Below are 20,222 nucleotides of genomic sequence, written 5' to 3'. Positions count from 1 at the left end.
TCGCTGTTAGCTAATAAAGTTGATAGATTACCCAGTTTGGCCATCCGAAACAAGCAAAACTGTGAGAGTAACTTCGGCTGCCTGGGGATACAGCAGCAGAATTCAGCATTTCACACATACTCACACACTCGTCCAATCAGTCGTTGTTCAGATGGCAACGAAGTAACATGGGCGGAGACTGCGTTGTTGTTGTTTTTTTTTTGTATCTCAGTTTTTTCGTAAACAAACCGCTATCATGACTCCTGCTACGTAACGAGATCAGCTGGTTTCTTCAAAATCGCTCCGACCCCCTTAGCGCTCAAATGTTGGCCACACCTCTGCATTCTGTACATGGTAATTATCTAAGTGACGTTTTATTTTTGTATACGGCTGCTTATGACTTTTTATAGGGTCTGGTAGGCACCGGTTCAAAACTTGTACAAATGTATGTAATGCTTGGAAATTGGCATAGTAAATAATATTGTCACATAAAAGTGGGCAGTTGGAAGAATTCAGTGTTTCAAAGAGAAACTAGTTCGAAAAGGAACAGTTCGTAACCAGCCTTAAGATCGCTCGTTTTACTGCATAGCAATCACGCCCGTCTTGAACGTTACTTCAACTAATATTGCAATCAAAGTGTCAGCTTGAAGTTGACGTTACATTATTCTCCGGCAAAATGCCACGCAATACGACACTCGATCGGCTGTTGCATTGTAAATATGCATACATATAGACACCATAGCTAATTATAGGTTAAGTTAGATTTGAGTGCAATGCATTGACGCAAATGACATGGAATTTAGGTAGGTAGATGCACTTTTTCGATCGATATGATTTTTTTATTATTTTTTAACTATTTTTTTTAATGTTTTTTTAAATTTTATTTTTTTGTTTTTGTAATTTTGTGTTTTTTGTTTTTGTTTTTTTTTTAATTTTTTTAATTTAATTTTTTTTTTTCTTTTTTTTATTAAATTTTTTTTCTTTTTTTAATTTAATTTTATTTTTTCTTTTTTTAATTTAATTTTTTTTTTCTTTTTTTAATTTAATTTTTGTTTCTTTTTTTAATTAAATTTTTTTTTCTTTTTTAGTTTAATTTTTTTTTCCTTTTTTTCATTTAAAATTTTTTTTCTTTTTTTAATTTATTTTTTTTTTTTTTTCAATTATAAAACTTTACTGGCAAACACGAGTTGAGTTTAAAGCGCGATAAAAAATAGATTTCTTTCTAAGGAACAAATAATATCGGGCATATGTAGAAAAATGTGTAGCGCTACGATTACCGTGGAATGGGCTGACATGTAGCCTCATAGTAAGTCAACAAAGACCGCCGCTAGGCAGGAACTATTTGCTTACACATACGAGAACCCACATTCATGACTTATTATAGTAGGTTGCACTATACAAAATTCTATGGTAAATAGATGACCTCTGATAAGATAAAAAATTGATGGCACGTCGCCAAGTGCCAAACTTCCTTTTGTATATAAACAAAGCCAGAGGCTAACCAGAAAAAAAAAATGTGTGTGCTTGGATATACTTGGATATGTAGGCAGAACTCCTCTATAGGTGCCGTATGAGGGTTGCTTTTGTTATCCAACATTTTGTGCCTCCAGTTGGCATTTATTGATGGTGCAATGCTGTAGCGGCTTAGTTGAAAGTAAGCGTGGTATACAAATTTGTATGTGTATATGTGTATGTTTGTATTTATAGCTTGTGGAATATAGAGGAAATATTACCAAGTGCACCTGCCTCTCAGCGAATGGAATGCGAAATAAAACAGCATGTTGCAAATTGCTTACCTGCAAAGAAACAAAAAAAAAATAGGTGACTTTTATTAAAAGATAAATAATATGAAAGTTTATTGTTAATAAGTGTTTAAAAAGGAAAAATTACTTAGGTATTTCAGTGAATTCTGCCCGTTTGCTCAGCAACAAATTGTTTTTAATTTTACTCAAATTTTAATGCAGCAAATTGAGGCGAGAGGCCACTGCTGAATGTTAAAAAAATATTATAGTTTTGCTTTTTTTTTTGTTTTAGGTAATAGCTTGTTTTGTTTTTGCTTAAAAGTTTCTCTACGACCTTAAAAACTGCATATTGAAAGAATTAAGATGGGGAAATTTTTAAAACGCATATAATTTGAATTTTGGCACAGACCCTTTTAGTTCGATGCGTACCATCCGAGAAGGTTAAACGAGTTTACCTCTAAACTTTATTTTTATTTTTCAAGTTGGCGCGAAACTCAAATAAATCTGCATTGGTTGATTTGAAAATTGAGCACACAATTACATATTGGATTTTAATTTCTATTTAAACAGTTTTCCGTCGACTTTTTTCCTTTTTTTTTTGTGTGAAAATTCTGAATATAATTCTATAAACTTTTAAAAGCTCTACGTTTTTGTAAAACTCGATGTATAAAAAAAAATGGTACTTCTGTTTTTAAAGTTACTCAAATGTATTTAGAATAAAAAAAATTACAGTCAATTAAAACGTACAGGTGCGTGTTAGGTCAACTAAGTGGGCTTTAAAATACAGACTTTCGCAAAAGAAGAACTCTGCAGCCGCCTTTTCTTTTGAACTGTTTAAAAAAAAGTAACACTAGTTTATACTTTTTATGACATATACAAAAGAAAAGGCCGCCTTTCGAAACTTCGATTCATTCCATTGTCCCGGAAAAAAACTTCCAAGGCATGCATATTCTTCCTCCGCTACAGTGGCAAGATCTGCAATCAGCTTTGCAGCAAAATTACAAATAAACCTATAGACATAATTGAAAATTTCTCCACTAATTTGGCTGAGACTTGGCCATGCAAATGATAGTTTTCCATCTGATAAGGATGATTTTTTCACGCTGTAAACCCCAACAACTATGGAGCCGTAGATGAAATATTTTAGTGGAGTGAATTCCTTAAAAACGTATCCAAACGGGTCTTCTTTTATGTTGTTGTAACCATGTCAAAACCACTTCATTTTCAAGTGTCGACTTCTTCATTGTCTAAGAGTGTACAAAAATTGGAAAAATCAACATAAATTATTTAGTTTCAGAGCAGCTGAGAAATGTCGCCCATTATTTTCCGCACATATTGATAATGGTTTGGTAAAACTAATATTATGCGACAAATGAAAGTATTAATCGAATCAGTACGAGAAGCTGTGCTAGGATTGTATGTATCTTACTAGGAAACTACTTGCAGGCCATAGCCTACACCTAGGAATATATTCACAGCATTAAATTGCTTTGATTATCTAGAATTTCGTTGGTCTGTTGACAAAAATGTTGAACGAAAGAAAATTTCTTTCCTAGGCATAATGCCAGGGCTTCTGCATATGTACAATGGTGAGCATGATTTTTTTAGAGAACTTATTTTGTATTTAAACCTCATAAATCCACCTTTCAAGCTTTATACAAAATTAATAAAAATGTAATAAATTGTCTTCTAAATCTTAAACTTTTTAATCTGAATCTTTAAATATTCTCGGGTATGCAGTAACATGGCTCATGAAATTTTAGTAAAATGAGTGCAAGTTTTAAACACCTAAAAAACCGCTTGGATTTTGAATGATTTTTTTTTTCATATAAAAATTAATTTCTTGTAAAAAAAACTCGCAAGACCTTTACGAAAGAAAATTAGAAGTAATCAACTAGAGTTTTTATAAATTACGCTTGTCACAGAAAAACAAAAATCGCAGGAGCTTAAAATTTGCACCTTCTTATACCAAAATTCCATGAGCATGAGCTCCAAAACTGCATATTCGAAATTTTTCTAGAAACTCTAACAACAAAGTTCAAAATTTAGATGAAAATTTATTGAGTGAAAGATGAAAATTTGGGGAATGAAAGATGAAACTTTTGCATAAGGTTTGAGAGCTTGATTTCTACGAGTTTTGTGAAAAAATGAACAAACTTCCAAAAAATAAAAAAAGAAATTCACTCGACATTGTAAATATTAAAAACAAAAAAAGCACAAACTAAGTTATGCTCACCACCGTGTTTTAGGGTGCATAATTTTCCATACAAAAAAAATCGGCACCGTTTATGGATCGGAATTATAAAACGTATTATATTATATTTCTTTGGTATATTTTCGCTGGACTGTTTGGAAAATACCTCCAATTATCGAGTTTTTTTACAGACAAATTTTGTTTTTATAAACATTTTTTCCAAAAAAGGTGAGATATTCGAAGAGTTAGTTTAAGCTTAAGAGGTCGGCGTAAAAATGTTTAATATTTTGATCAAAGTTAGATTTTCAATTTTAGATTTTCATTTTTTATTTAGAAGATTGATTGTTATACGGGCAGGTTTTGCAATTCACTTCCGAGTGAATGTCATTGAAATTTTCTTGCAATTGGAAAAGCATAAGTTTGATAGCCGAAATATGCTGCTTTTGCTATAATGTGAAATGTAGTTTTATACAAATTTAACGAAACAAATTGGCATGAAAAACAATGCACATTTTGCCAAACCTCTTTTGATTCACTGTATACATACCTTATGATCAAAAAGTACCGGGAAGGTGATGCTGACAGTTTTCTTCGATAGCCAAGCCGTAGTGCACCAAGAGTACCTTCTATCGGACCAGACAATCAATAAAGAATATTATTTATCCGTTTTGAAGTGTTTGAGAGATGCTGTACGTCGCAAAAGGCCGGAAATGTGGGCAACCATGGGCATGATGATAACGCGCCATCGCACCGAGTCTAAATTTTGCTGGATTATTTGACCAAACACCAATTGAATACCATCGCGCAAGCACCGTATTCACCTGATATGACCTCGTGCGACTTTTTTTGTTTCCCAAGTTGAAGTTAACACTTCGTGGAAGGAGATTTTAGTCGATAGAGCAGATCAAAGAGAATGCGACGAAGGAGCTGAAGGCCATACCTTCGTCGGCCTACCAAGGGTGCATGTGGGACTGGGTTAAACGTTGGCAAACGTTGCTTCAGACGGGTCATATTTTGAAGGCGATAAAATAAATTTACCTGAAATTTAACTCTGTTTTGTTTTATTTAAACATTCCCGGTACTTTCTGATCATAGTATATACAGGGTTTGATTGAAAAGTAATGAGCTTTATTTTTTTTAAGGAGTTTTATTAAAGCTTTTGGCTTATACAACTAATATTCTTCAAATTAGGACCCTTGAGCGTCAATACACCGCTGGTAGCGGTCCTTCCACTGCAGGAAACATTTTTTAAACTCATCCGCCGGAATCGCGTTCAATTCGGCTGTCACAGTTTTTTGGATCGCCTCGATGGAGTCGAAAAGCTTCCCCTTCAGCTTTCTTTTCAGGCGCGTGAACAAGAAGAAGTCCGGAGGGGACAGCACATTGTAATAAGTTAAATTAAACTCTTCACTGATCTCACGTAGACTAGCACGGCGGTCAATGTTCAAAAATTCACGAATCCGGTCCACATCTTCGTCTGTTTGCGCCGTCGAAGGCCTTCGAGATCGCTTTTCGTCTTCGACGTCCTCCCGGCTTTCCTTGAACGACTTGTGCCACCGTTTTACCTAGGCACTGGACAGAGATTGGTACCCGTAAGCCTCCTTGAGTAGCCCAACGGTTTCGGTACTCGTTTTGTTTAGCTTTACGCAAAATTTGATCGAGTAACGTTGCTCCAACGATCGCTGCATTTTCGCCACTGCAAAATCCTAACACACTTTTAAAACAGCTTTCACGCGCGGAGCGATGTTGACTGTACCGTTGTTGCCAGCGAACTGGGACCGGTTTCTAGTGGAAGGTGAAGGTCCAACGATCATTTTCCCCATCAGCCGATTCGGTTGATTGCTTGACAGACGCTCCGCGCGGAGGAGGCTCATTACTTTTCAATCAAACCCTGTATTGTGTTAAAATTCATTTGCAGCCTCTGCCATAACCAACTTGCCTGTAAATCTTGGTAAGTAAAAAAAATCCTGAACAAAAACCAACAACTGTAGAGCCGACTAGTTCAATGGAAGCTTTAGTGGCACAATTTTAATGCATTCAATTCGAATGTTTTGAGTACGTAACAGAACAATATCAATATTACGAGGAAACGCATTCCTTTATAGACTTTTGTGCAATCTCTTTTTTGCGAAAAATGCTGAAATGATCTTTCGTTGTTCAGTTAACTTCTGGTGGTTCAACTATTTCGTAATCGGTTGTCAGGACCCAATAGAATAAATTAAGTACTTAAAATCGGAATAATTATAAGTAAACATTCTATTTATGTTCCAAAGCACACGGGCTTACTATCTCAACGTGTCTATATAAAAAGAATGAAGTTATTTAATCACTTCCGCTGTTTTATTTGCAATGTGTACATCAAATTCTAATCTGATTATGATGTCAACTTTGTTCTCCACAACAATCGCGGTGTCAGTAGAACAAAACGTACGAAATGCTTTTGCTGCTTGTAACAAGAGACAGATGATACCGCAGTAAGCTGACCACCCACCATGCCATCACATTTTTATGTACTACAATAAAATCTGAGCAAAAAATCAAGTCATTAAAAAAGTGAGAAAACGAAAAGCTTGCAAAACTTATACTTTTTTGCACACACATCGCACATGCAATTAAAATTAATAGCATTCAAATACAAAAATGTAATTTATACTGTCACAATGACATTGTGTGCATTAAATTTTAGCTTCGCTCGCACTAAATGTCAACTACCGAAGAGGATCAAATGTTGATTGCGTGCACAATAAACAAAAATTATAGACTAGTAGCGGCAGCGACGACGACGGCGGCAATGGCAATGCAATAATGCCGAGTATCAAATGGCAAAAACTGTAAAACTGCTAATGAATAGAAGCTCAACAACTGACAGGTTAGAAGGAAAGGCGGAGAAAACCGACCGACCGACCGGCCCACCGACCACCAATTGGAATGACAGACCAACTGACGCTAATAAAAATATCTAAATCCAACTAATGTGATATACAATAACTCCGGCTTAAAACTAAGCCAATTGGCAGTGATATCACCCTCACAAAACATAAAAGCAAAAAACAGTTAGCGAGCAAACGAAATGCACTCCACATGCAATGAGTGCTTGCCTGCTTGGTACGACAAACTGCCGCCTAAGCGCTCACGTGAGTCCAGCACCACTATAGGTACTATCAGTAGTACAGCCATTGCGCGCGGGGCACGAGGTGGGCGGATATTAATGCTGCGGCGCCGCCAAATGACAAATCCACTTATGCATTACAAGTACACAGCAGCGATACAAGCCAAGTATGCGGCGAGAATGCATTGAATGTATCACTCGGCAAAAGTAGCAGAGTTCATCGAAGAAAAAGAAGAGAAGAAGCAAGAAAACAAAAACAAAAAAAAAAAACATTTCAAACAAATAATAAATAAAAGTATAGAAAAACATAGAAACTGCAACAGCAGAGAGAAAAATGTAATCAATAACCGCAACGTAGCAATGCGACACTGACAGACGAGTGGACGAATATACCTATGAACAGATAGACAAACGGTCGTGAAGTCACGCTGAAGCCAAACAAAAAGGCCAGCAGCAGCGCTCACATACGCCAGCGTGTAAAAACGATCGAAAAAAATATGAACAGACAAATGCACGTACAACGCTATTTCTGCAGCTCTCTGCAATAGTTGTGGAAATCGGACAATAACCTTCGAGGTACTGCCCTTTCTGCGTAATTTTTATTAAACAAATTTCCAAAGTTCCAAGTACTCGCCTTATTGGTAATAATTAGTAAAATACTAGCATGTCTCAATAAGCCGAGGTTTTGTCGCGGATGATAAAGAAATTTGAAGTGCTTGAACCGACAATAGATCAATCGAAATTTTATTAATTTTCTGATTTGAAAAATTACGAAGGATATTTAAAAAGTGACGCCTAGATGTCAGTAGTGAATGACGGTACCTTCTCTTTATGTAAACAGATGAACAATTTTATACGATAGAACAACGCGTTAAAAATATTAAAACTTATTATGAAAATAGTCGATCTTTAAAAACGAAATATCGCAAAATTGTGATTTTTTGGTAGAATAATCATCCGAGTGAGTAGGCAATTCAATTCCAATTTCCATTGCTTGAAACTGGTTCTATCGATAAATAGAAAAAGGACAAGCAGATCAAAAACTGGACGTTCTGTTCAGAATAAGTGCTGCTGTAGTTCAAAGTGTTGCTGAACCAACTTCAGCTTCGACGTTCACAACAATTAGGCATTCACGAATTGACTGTTGGCGGATTTTACCTGTAGACCCACTCATGGTTGACATTTAAATGATGCCACTTTTCGCATATAATTCTTAGATTCCTACAGTTCTTAAGAGACTTTTTTTAAATTAAAATAGTGTAACCTGAAAGAATCTAAATTTTTTCACGTTTTACTTTAAAATAACATTTAGGCGAGTATTTTGAAAGACCCTTTATTTACAAGGTTGTTTAATAAGTTTTGCGGTTCAATAAGAGAGGGTGTTGCTACTACCCTAAATTTTCTGCATATGAACGTATGTGAAGTTTAATTTCAATCTGTCAGTTCATTCTTTGTTTACAAGCCATATAGTACCGACGTCTAATGGCTTTTTCTACAACGGAAAAAATCAAGTCTCGTGCAGTGATTAAATTTTTATTTTTAAAATTTTTATAAGCAAAGGAAATTTATGAACGAATGTTGAAAGTGTTTCGCCATCAATTAGTACAGTAGAAAGATGGGTTGTTGAATTTAAAGCTGGTCGTACAAGCCTTGAAGACAATCCACGCCAACGGCGTCCAAAAACATCAACTACACCAGAAATCGTAGAAAAAATACAGGATATCGTATTGGGAAATCGTCGAGTGGTTGAAAGAGATTTAGTAGAAGCTCTAGACATCTCATTGGGCAGTGTTACCAATATTTTGTCTGAAGTAACAATGGAACAAAAATACATTCGAATACGACGCTCTCAGCAACATTTGGAGCGTTTTCGAAAGGATAAAGTGGTTTTCACGCATCGATTCATCACTACGAATGAGACTTGGGTCTATCAAAATCAAAACAGGAAGCCACAGAGTGGTGTGAACCTGGTTCTTCGGCTCCGAAAGGAGTTCGTGTCCAGAAATCAGTCATGAAGTTGTTAGCATCAGTTCCTTGGGATGCGAAAGGAATTTTGTTTGTAGACCACTTGCACACTGGTAAAACAATAAATTCTGACCATAGCAGATATGGTGAAGTCAACTCAGGTTAAGTTGAAAGAAGCAGAAATCAATTCCAAAAAAATCGCGGAGAGTACTCGGTGACCAAAGAAGTCCATTTTAGTGACCAACGAAGATGTACCTAGTCCTATTCCTGCATGCTATTAATCCATCCCGATTTATTGGCGCACCTAACCATATTCAGAGACTATGCCTAACTGCCCAGATTCTCATATAAATGACTAGCCAGACGTTTGAGGTGCATTCTTTGAAGTTTGAGGCATTCTTACAGCAAACATTGAATGCACTTTACCTCTTCCTCGTCTCTGCAGTTTCTGCCAAAAACTGTTGTGGCTCCAGTTGTTCATTAGTATGCAAACGAGAAACTGCTTTTAAGAGCTTCAATAAGTGTTGAGTCCCACATTAGTCCATCTGCTAATAGAAGCCCCTTTGGACCGACAGGATAGTAATTCCCACAACAGTCGATTCTACGTCACCGGAACGACCACCGAATTTATGCTGCTAGAACAACAACCTGACAGAGTAGTAGCGAAATTCGTTCGCAGATAGTCGAGGATATGTGGGACCACTTACCGGGCACAACCCATGCGGAATGACATATGAACACCATAAACATCCTCGACGATCTACTGTGTACATCTTATTTGGAGGATGAAAATAGCACTGAGCGTTTTCTCGCTATGCGGCTTTTGCCAGACTGAGATGGTATATTTTTTAATCGGAGGTATTGAGAATGGACGAACTACATGTTTTTCCCACCGACCAACTGCAAAGATTCATAAAGAAATATGGGAAGTTTGCTGAGGAGTAATGAGCCCCCACCTCCCTCCATCCTTTAATTTCTATATCAGAGCCTAAGTAGAATAGAAAATATTGCCTCTTGAGTGCTTGGGAAAAAATTTCGGGCCACTCACAGTTCCAATCCATCCCAGTAGCTTTTGTACCTTTTTGCTAAACTTGTGATAAAAGAAATTGTTGAACATACCCCTAATTAGGCATTGCCGTTCCAAGCGCTTCATTTAACTTTAGTCCAACTTTGCCGCTAGGCCAATGGTGCAATTGCATAGAGCTCGGTTAAAAAACCGCTGTGGTAGTATGTTCACTTAGAACCCTATCACCAGTTACCAGTTACTTCTGCCGAAGAAACTTCTCTTCTCTGTGGTCAAAATGAGTATTTCTTCTACGTTCCTATTCCGTTTAAACTACTCAACTTTGGAGCACTCTTAGATGCAGACTATCATAGATAAACCATTGGCATAATAATTTAATTTAAAACGCCCAAAGTTTTTTAAGAAAAGCAAAAGCTTTTAGCTCTTATTTGTTGGCATTGATAAGGGAGGTAGCTATAATTGAAGCGTAATGAGAGGGAGAAATATTTTACACACACTGTAAAGACTCGTTGAGAAATATTTATGTTGCCGTAACATAGATGTACATTTTCAAGGGCCAACGCGTGAGTAGAAAACTCCTACCGCCAAGCCGCAAACCTCAACATCAGAGATCACGCGCACAGATAAGCTAAGCTGCGCTTGAATTGAGCAAATTAAGTTGAGTTAAGTTAATTTATGCAAAGTGTAATAAAAATAAAAAAAAAAAATGTTAAAATATTAAAACAAATAAATCATGAGGCAAGGAAAGCTGGTAAAGCATGAAGATGTTAAGAAATTTGGTTTATTTCATTGTTATGGCCTTTTTCGCACTACCAACAGACATTTTTATGTCATACCAACAGCTGTTGGTTGAATTCAGCAAGCCTACTTTGCACAGCCATAAGTACATGCATACACACACACACATACATACGTCTACTCAGTTTAAGTGGAATGGTACCCCCATTAATGCCACAACCAACTAACAATCATAGAGCAGCTTGGCAGTCAAAGCATTTTGGGGCGACAACAAAAAAAATAACAAACACAACAAGAACACCAGCAACAGCAACAACAATCATTCGAATAATTAGTCAACTAACCAACATTTCTGTTGAGGCATGAAATTTAAGCCACATAAAGCCTGAATACTGAGCACATTTTAACTGGCTTTTCACTTTTCGCAGCCGAATTAAACCCAAACAGAAATAAAATTAAATAAAAGTGTAAAAATAAATAATAACTTTTTACTTGGTCATTGTTTTGATCTCGAGCTAAGAAACCGAACTGCGAATGCGACAGCAACTAAGAGCGCAAGTGTTGAGAATCAGCCAAAACGTATGAGAAGAGCAGGTAGAGGAAAGTGATTTTAAAAATTTTCTAAATTAAGGCGTTTAAAATACAAATATTTAGTTGTGCCGCGTTAAAGAGCAAAGTGAAGTAAACAAAAATGAAATTTATTTACAGCAGAAATTAGCAAAGGAATTTGACCCACAGACCTCAAAGTGGCACCACATTTTTTGGAGTTTTCTTTTTGCCCCTTTGAACCGGTACAGGCTACATCATACAGCACAAAGTCGACTCAAAGCGCAGTCACACTGAAGATTGTAAAGTGGCGGCGCAGCAGAGAGTGGCCGTTCGGTTGGAATGCGGTAGAAAAATAAAAACAATTGTTTGCGCGCTCCAAATGTTGCTAGGTAATAAGCTTAAGAGCGGATCGTGGTGAGAAAAAAGGCTGAGAAATGTGATATGAAAATAAATGGGAAAATAATACTGTTGCTTTAAAGATTCAAAGTAGTAGTGCAATGTTTACGGAAAGGAGAAGAAAAGCGCAAAAACAAAATAGCGCAGTTATATGGAAAATGAAGGTAGTAAAATTAAGCCAAAAAAGAGTAAATTAGCAGTGTACAGAGTTATGCAAAAAACAAAAATTACTAATAATAAATGAAAAAAATAAAAAATAAAAACAAATGTTACGTAGGCAAAATAAAAGGGAAAACATGAAAATAACTATTGAATAATAAAAAGAGTTTATTAAACATAAACTATAAAAACTTTAATACCATTAATTAAGTAAACATTATTATCTAAAAATTTAGGTACAGCGCTTTCTCGATATATGAGACCCACGATTACTGCGAAAACTCTATTAAAGCCACAATTAAGGTAAAAGCAAGAATTAAAAACAAGTGCGTGTTCAAGTGCGTTCAAGGCAGACAAAGAAAGAGGGAGAGACCCGAGAGAGAATGAGAGAGAGAAAGAAAATAAATCGAATTAAATTCACAACATTTGCAGAGAATACAAATAGACAAAATTTACAAAAAACGGAGATGGGTCGACCGGTGTAGGTAAACGCCGGACACAAGCCGTGGAAATAACGTCCCAAACAGTAGGATCCAAGGAAATATAACGACAAAAAGTAGGCACCAAAAATATATTTCCTACAAGTTTGCACCAACAAACAAGCGCCAAATAGTAGGCAGTGTTATTTCTCACTAGAAATTAGCAACCACGAGGAAAAACTCGGGGAAAATAGCCTAAAGTGTATCTAAGATCTCTCTCTTTTTCCTCTACGTTACATCTTTTTTCTCTCTCGCGGAACGAAAATGGCCTTGAAATGTTACTCTCCATTCTCGCTCGTCCATCGACGCCTAAGAAGTTTGACCTCAAAAACGGGCTGCCGTAGCCGAATGGATTGATGCGTGACTACCATTCGGAAGCGCACAGGTTGGAATCTCCGTGCACGAAGCACCGATTGATAGAAAAACTTATTTTCTAGTAGCGATCGCCCCCCAGCAGGCAACGCCAAACCTCGGAATGTATTTATGCCATAAAAAAGCTCCGCATAAGAAATATTTGTCGTTCGGAGTCGGTTCAAAACTGTAGGTCCCTCCACTTGTGGAACAACTCGGCCAAATGCACAATAAAGAGTGCCAGCGGTAATTATATTAGTTCTATCTAACTTACAAAAATGATAAAATAAAATATTACTCAAGTTTAGTGCAAAAATCTGTAATCAGTTCATTTATAAATAATACGAGTGTCAAAATAGTAAGTTTTTGTTAACAATAAAGAGAAGTTAGGTTGGGTTAATGTAAAAAAAAATTGTTTGTGAACAAACAAAAAAATATTTCACCAAACTCTACAATTACGCAAGGTAGCGATATCGCGATATGCATAACATTTTTTGTTTTCTTTTTTTTATGAAGATGGCAAAATCATTGAAAGCCGACAAGTGTGAGACTGGTCTTACGACTCACCCAATAAAAATGCCAAGTTACTGGTTCTAACGGGGAAAGAAAAATGACTGGCAGATCAGACTGGGGTTTTTTAAAAGCAAATTCTATGTGCATAACGATTTCAGAGTTAAAATATTACATTTGGATGGAGATTTCTGCATTCCATGCGATAATGTATGGGCGAGTCCTTGAAAATGTTTATTCTCATATGACAGCCTGTAGACGTGCTCAGGGTGGACATATTATATGAACGATGAAATTTTTTCATATATAATAGTTAAGAGCGGTATTTGCAATAAAAAATAGTGAAAACTGAAAGAATCTAAATTTTTACATTTTATTTTAAAACAACATCTAACGCGTCTTTTCAAATACCCTTTATATCAAAATCAAAACATTCCAAATATCGTAGAACAGTTTCGAATATACTGTATGTATCTATGGGCATATTTCTTTATGTTTTCCATGAATCCTTTGCGATTTAAAAATTTCTGAGTTATTATTAAAAATCACATTTCGATTTGTAAATAATTGCTCAGAAAATAAAATTAATAAATCGAGAATTATTTTTCTTTATCAAAATTAAAACTAAATTTTCCGATGTTATTTTTTCGCTTTGAAATAATTATTTTGTGAGTTAACAACTGTTTTATCAGTAGTAAATATTTCATTAAAAATAATGATTGTTTTTGTGACCGAGAAAATTAAAAAATAATTTTTGAATTTTTTAAGAGACTTATTGACCCATACACAGAGACTTACTGTCAAGTTTTGCTTCTTATTCAATTAAAAAACAAAATTTCTGAAAACAGTTCATTCTATCATAAAACCTTATACTAAATCGAAGTTTCAAACTTTGTGAAAATTAAAAAAAAAATTCAACGCATTTTCCTGAAAGTACCAAACCTTTTAATCAGATTTTTTTTAGAAAATTTTGAGCATGAAATTTTATAGCCCATTGAATTTTGGTACAATAAATTGCAAGTGTGAAGTGGCTCAAAAATCGCGTTGATTTTTGGAACTTTTTTTGGCTGGCAGTTTTGCGCATTTGCTGCATATCGCGACTACTCTACATTTTTCGCGACAAATTTGACGCATAATGCTTATTGCGTGACATTCTGGCAAAAGTAAAAAAAAAATTCTTGTACAATAAAAATTTGATCCCCAGAAAATGTCACCTGATACATTCTAGATATTTTTATTTTTCACTATTGCACAGTTTTTCAGTCTAAAACTTACAAGAGACTTAATTTGAGCAAAATATTTCGACTTCGTTGGTTTTAACCAGGAAACTAAGATTTCATGTCACCGCAAGCAAACAGAAGAAAATACTAAAATACAGTAATTTGTACAAAAAAAAACAGCTAAAAAGTCGATGTCGCCAAAACACCGTCACACAGTTTTTGTGACAACTTTCTTTCAAAGCCTAATGGCTTCACAATAAAGTAAATAAGTATTAGCTACATACATATGTACACATATATATTTGCGTGCAAACCATTATAAATATGTACAAACATATGTACATGCATAATTTTTGTGTAAATAAAATAAAAATAAATTTCACAAACCTGCATTAACCGGTACAAATTATGACCAGAAAGAAAATACAACGAAATGTGTGAGAAAAATATTTCGTTGGCAAATGAAACTCAATGAATGTAGCAAAAAAAAAAAAATAAATAAATAAAAAAAGGAATAAAAAACAAATAGAAAAAAATAAAAAAAATAAAAAAAAATAAAAAATAAAAAAATAAATGAAAATGTTGCACAAGGAAAGCTAAGTTCAGGGGTTATGTTGTAAAGCTAAGTTATTCGTATAATTTTCTAGTAAAGCAATTTAAATTATAATACTGAATAAAGACCTTTCTACCAGAAATGAAAAAAATACGCGTTAAGCAATAAGAGCCTCTCTTGAATTCTTAATTTTCTGCTCTCTACCCACAAATTTCCCCCAAAGTCCCCTCTAAACTCATTTATTCTAGGTAGGCGCTCTTGTTCGTCATTTTCACACATCATTAGTTATCATTATTGTTCAAACAGAAAAAAAAATAAATAAAACACACACACATACACATTTACTTGACTTTCTTTTCTCCTATCGCCACTAATATACGCATAAATACTACTAATCAACCAAAATGTTCCATGATTAATAATATCCTACGGCTATAGAAGTTTGCTTGACTACCGGAAATCTTACACGCGCACAACACATGTTTTAAAAACAAAAACAAAAAAATTAAAAAATATATAAAAAAACTCCACTTCCAAATTCCAATTCAAATCTTCATTACTCTTATTACCGCCCGCAGCAACAACACAACACAAAGGACAAAATTGAGGGAGTCCACAGGAAATGACAATAAAAACAACAAAATCTATAATAACAGATCATTATCAAAGAAATTTGTGTACACAATTATGCGTTATTGTATTTGTATTCAAATGATAAACTCACAAGAGCGTACCTGTTTTGAATATAAAAAATATCTATTGAAATAAGTTTTGAAAAATCATCATACACGTTTATGTGAGTACGACTGTGGATAGTACATATACATATATATACAAACACAAGCCCATTCCTTTTGGCCACTTGTGGAAAATATATGGTGGCATACACAGGGAATATTACCTCTCCACTACTCGACGACAGCTACGTTTTGTATGCACAAGTGGAGAAGTGGCAAGTGTATTGCCGTACGGAACAATGGAACCCCTTTTCTTTTGAGCCTACATACACACACACATACATGCATACCATATTTGTTATTATACAATACGATATTCTTCATTCTTCTTTATTCTTTTCAACATACGCAATTGCTGGAATATTGAATTATAGTAGTTGTATGTGGCTGTGTGTGTGTTATATTTGACCCTATGAAATATGTCCCAAATACGTTGAAAAACTACCCTTTGTATTCTTGGAATACTTGAAGATATACACATTTCACATTCTTATAAGAATTGTGAAGAATGAAAGATAGAATGGCACACAATAATTGTTAAGGAGTTTGAATTGCGTATCTAAAAAAAATTATAAAATATCGTATCATTGCTCCTACGCAATAAAACGAGAATAAATAAAGATATAATTTTTTAGAAAAAAATTAAAAAAAGATATCAGAAAACAATTATTTTAATAAAAGATAAGCGAAAAATAGGCCGTACCAGAGCGCAATTTAGGGAAAAAAAAATTTGTTGGCCGAACGCGGAGTTGCCTTTTATATTTTTCGTTATATTTTCGCATTTTTGTGAGAAGCTTTTTCATCGCAGAAATATTTACACTCGGAGATGTGTCATTGCTTGCCGAGGGGCGACTGCTATTAGAAAATAATGTTCCTATTATTTGATGTTCGTGCACGGAGATTCGAACCAACGTACTCCGGAATGATAGTGACGCACCAATCCATTTGGCTACGGCGGCCGTTTTCAAAATTGCCTTGCAAAAATACTTTGGATTCAAAGATGTACGGCAAACTAAGGCGGTGTACTGTAATATGCATATACAAGATAATACAAGGTATGTTCAAAAAGTAAGGTGACTTTTTAAATTTCGCGAGCAACGTAAATTCGATTTTCGATGTTTTTATTTTGTTTTGTTGGTGCACATGCCCTGAATATACTGTCAGCGTCAAAAGAATGAGTGCGACACATATTGACAAGTTTTGACTATTTTTTTTAACTTTTTATTTTATAATTTGTTGTTATGCATCTTTTTATAAAGTTGTTTTGTGTTTATAAATTTTTTATACAGTTTTTATAAATTTTTTTAATACCTATATATTTTTAATAATTTAAAAAAAAAAATTTTTATATAACTTTTTTTATACATTCTTTTTATAAATTTTTCTTTAAACATAACTTTGGTCTTAAAATTTTTTTTCAAGAATTTTTTTATAAATTTTTTTGGACAAAATACAGTTCATACTACAACACGTCACGCAAAGGTTAAAAATTTATAAAACTTCGGCAAATTTCATCAAAATTTTAAACTTTAAAGCCAGAATTTTTAGTAACGCCCACTTAATTTTAGTGCAACAAAGTGCAAGTTTCAAGAGAATAAAAATTCGCGTAGATTTTTAGATTTTTAGCAATTTTTTTTATGGCAGTCTTGTGCATTTTTTCACCCTCAGAACTCGAATTTATTTTAGACAATATTGTTTCGCTGTTGCGCATTTTATATAAAAAAAATCGTGCATTCGTTTACAGTTTCAACTATATGGCATATTTTTTTTTTGTTTTTTTTTTTTGACAGATACAATCACCTAGATGTTTTTTGGTGGATCAAAAGGAATAGAAATCGGCCTCAACCACGGCAGTACTCAAGGAACTTGGCCCCTTCAGACATTTTCCTGCTCCCAAAACAGAAAATAGTACGACCACTATTAAAAGACCGGGATTTTCTACAAAGGTGAAGATAAATTTCGCAGTGTTGGAAGACATCGTGTCATACCAAAACGCTTTTTCGTCAGAAGTGGTTCGAGGATAGGGAAAAGCGCTAGCACAAGGGCAAAGATAGATAAAAGGGGCGAAATAGATATTGTTGAATAAATAAATATTTTTTGAGAAAAATACAAAGTCAACTTACTTTTTGAATACCTAAAATCTGTATAATGAAAATGTATACATTACATATTGAGACCAAATACACATTCTATACAATGTCGGTCCCAAAAATTTTCGCCTCGGATCTTTAAACAATTTTAACAATACCTCTTTAGTCGCCAAAAAGTTTGGATGTGCATACTTATCTTAAGCGTCGTAGCGCCAAATGTTGCATATATTCAGAAAATACCCCATTCACTGTGCGTTACCAGCTAGTGCACAAATGTCCTCTTACCTCTACTTCATTGAAAATGTTCGAACCTAAAAATGCCGAGTTTTGTTAGCGGAAGCTTCTTGTCTTCCCACATATGTAGGTTCCACATTACCAAAACGACCCGGATTTATATCCGACCAAAGCCTGTCACTCCAGAAGAATTCCTCGTAGATGTATAGGGAATGTTTATGCAGTTACAATAACAACACTAACGCCGTTTGCCCACCGTTTTAGGACCACCGATTGCGTCCATCAGTACGTAGGCTAAGATGGATGAAATCAACACGAGGACCCAAAACAGATGGACGAAGGCCAAGCTTGTTCGTGGGGCAATAAGATATCCTCATAATTTTGGTCTCTTTTCGCACTAGCATCAGGATTACTATTGTAAGTTCTGGCAGCATGCTAATAATAATTTCAGGTGCCAGTTTATAATTAATTCGAATACACCTGCGCTAAATCAGATAGGTTATGTTTTAAGAATAATTTAAAGCTGATAAATGCGATCATGGCTCTTTACGTCGTACATTTCTTGGTTGTTAAAATTTAAAAAGGATAAACTTTGAGCTCTGCTACAATTGCCGCATATTGTGCAAGGCAAGCAAATTCCCGTTGCCGTATATATAGCGCTGTGATAATCATTACCATCTTGTCTCTTGTTGTTTGCTTTATAGTCTCAGAGTCTATAGCAAACTACGTATAATCGGCCGTAAGATTTGGCCTCTAATGGCTTAGGCCAGATTTGTGCTAACTACAACAGTAAAGCCAAGACGATGTGGAGCATAAGATATAAGATATATGTACGGCGAAATGGCGCATATTGTAAATAATAACCAAATAAAGTTGTCGTTCAAAATTGACTTGGATACAGTTGAAGTATCAATGGCATAACTTAGGTTGTGTATGACGGGCCTCACAACAAGAACCAAAATGTCGTGCCATAAATAATATATTTTGCGATAAATAAAGGTTAGGAAAATACAAATAAAGACACACAATTTCCTCACTTATTTTAGAAAAATTCATTTACTTAATGGTTGGCATGTGAAAAGGCCAGATGAATGGTTTACTTAATACACAAAATATTTGTATGACCTAAAGCAAACATTTTTGTTTTCCTTTATTTAAGAATATTCCTTTCAAATTTCGGAAGCCACAAATAGTATAATTAAATTACGTGTACTAGACCACATACGCACCACCAAAAGCAGTAAATTATCTACAATAAAATGGAAGGAAGGCCTTAAAATAAATTCAATTGAAGCAGGATGTGAAATATTTGAAATCATTAACACGCACATAACGTTTCTGTATTCTTGAAAGCGCCTTTGTAAATATTGGGTAGTTGAAAAGTTCGGTAGCTAATTGGCGATGAAAGGCTTTAAACTCGCATATGTCTTTTAATATTTATAGTGAGTTTGAAACGTTATATTCTGTAGATTATTTCCAAGTTACAATAGTAATCCCCATGCGGAATTACAATGGGATATGAGCCTGACTATGTCCCATAGTCAGCAACCGCTACAACCTAACCTAATCTACATTGGAAACTGGGTGAACATTTCGACAAATTTTGCTTTCTGTACTGCTTAAAGAAATGTAATGTTTTTGGTACAAAGTATGTCTCTGTCTCACTCTGGCCGGCCGATCACGGTAAAAGGCAAAGGAAATAATGACAGAATTTGAAGAAGATCGGCACATAAGCAGTCATGGCTTTGCTAAGCCATAAAACACCCAGCACCTAAGAGTTTCGAACCACTTGAAACACCTTTGAATACAAATGAAGCGCGATGTGTAGGTTAAATACGAGATAACAATGATTGAAATTTCCCTATGAGGAACTTAGATGCAGTGAAAATAAATTTACTCATTTCTACTTGTGGCGGCCTGGTTCTCAAGTCAACTTATCAATGGAGAGGTCATCACTTCACCGTCGACTTATTAGTAACAAATTTCACAGAGACCAAAGTAAAAGAAAGGATCTGAAAAGCGAAAAGTGGTACGAGTAACAAACCGGACCCTTTGGTTGGGCACCTATTGCGGCGCGTCCCAGGTGGTGGATAGGGTACGCCACAGTTATCTTCTGTGGTTAAGTAGGTCATAGCCTTGGTAAAAGCCTACTCGCGAACCAGCCTAGTTCTCGTCAACCAACAACTATGGTAG

The 20,222-nt window shown here is 35.0% G+C and overlaps 1 protein-coding gene across 2 annotated transcripts in view; it reads right to left on the bottom strand.

The window, feature by feature from the left end:
- Window positions 1-1,232: 1,232 nt before the first annotated feature.
- Window positions 1,233-20,222, bottom strand: part of LOC129239594 (uncharacterized) — a 95,498-nt gene continuing 76,508 nt past the window's right edge. For both annotated transcript variants that reach the window (XM_054875206.1, XM_054875207.1), the window contains exon 3: window positions 1,233-1,775. In XM_054875206.1, the coding sequence (XP_054731181.1) occupies window positions 1,566-1,775 (210 nt within the window). In that variant the 3' untranslated portion in view covers window positions 1,233-1,565. The remainder of the gene's footprint in view (window positions 1,776-20,222) is intronic.

Source organism: Anastrepha obliqua, chromosome 2 (genome assembly GCF_027943255.1).
Source record: "Anastrepha obliqua isolate idAnaObli1 chromosome 2, idAnaObli1_1.0, whole genome shotgun sequence".
NCBI lineage: Eukaryota > Metazoa > Arthropoda > Insecta > Diptera > Tephritidae > Anastrepha > Anastrepha obliqua.
Note: the sequence above shows the minus strand (reverse complement) of the source record. Positions and strands in the feature narration are given on the sequence as shown.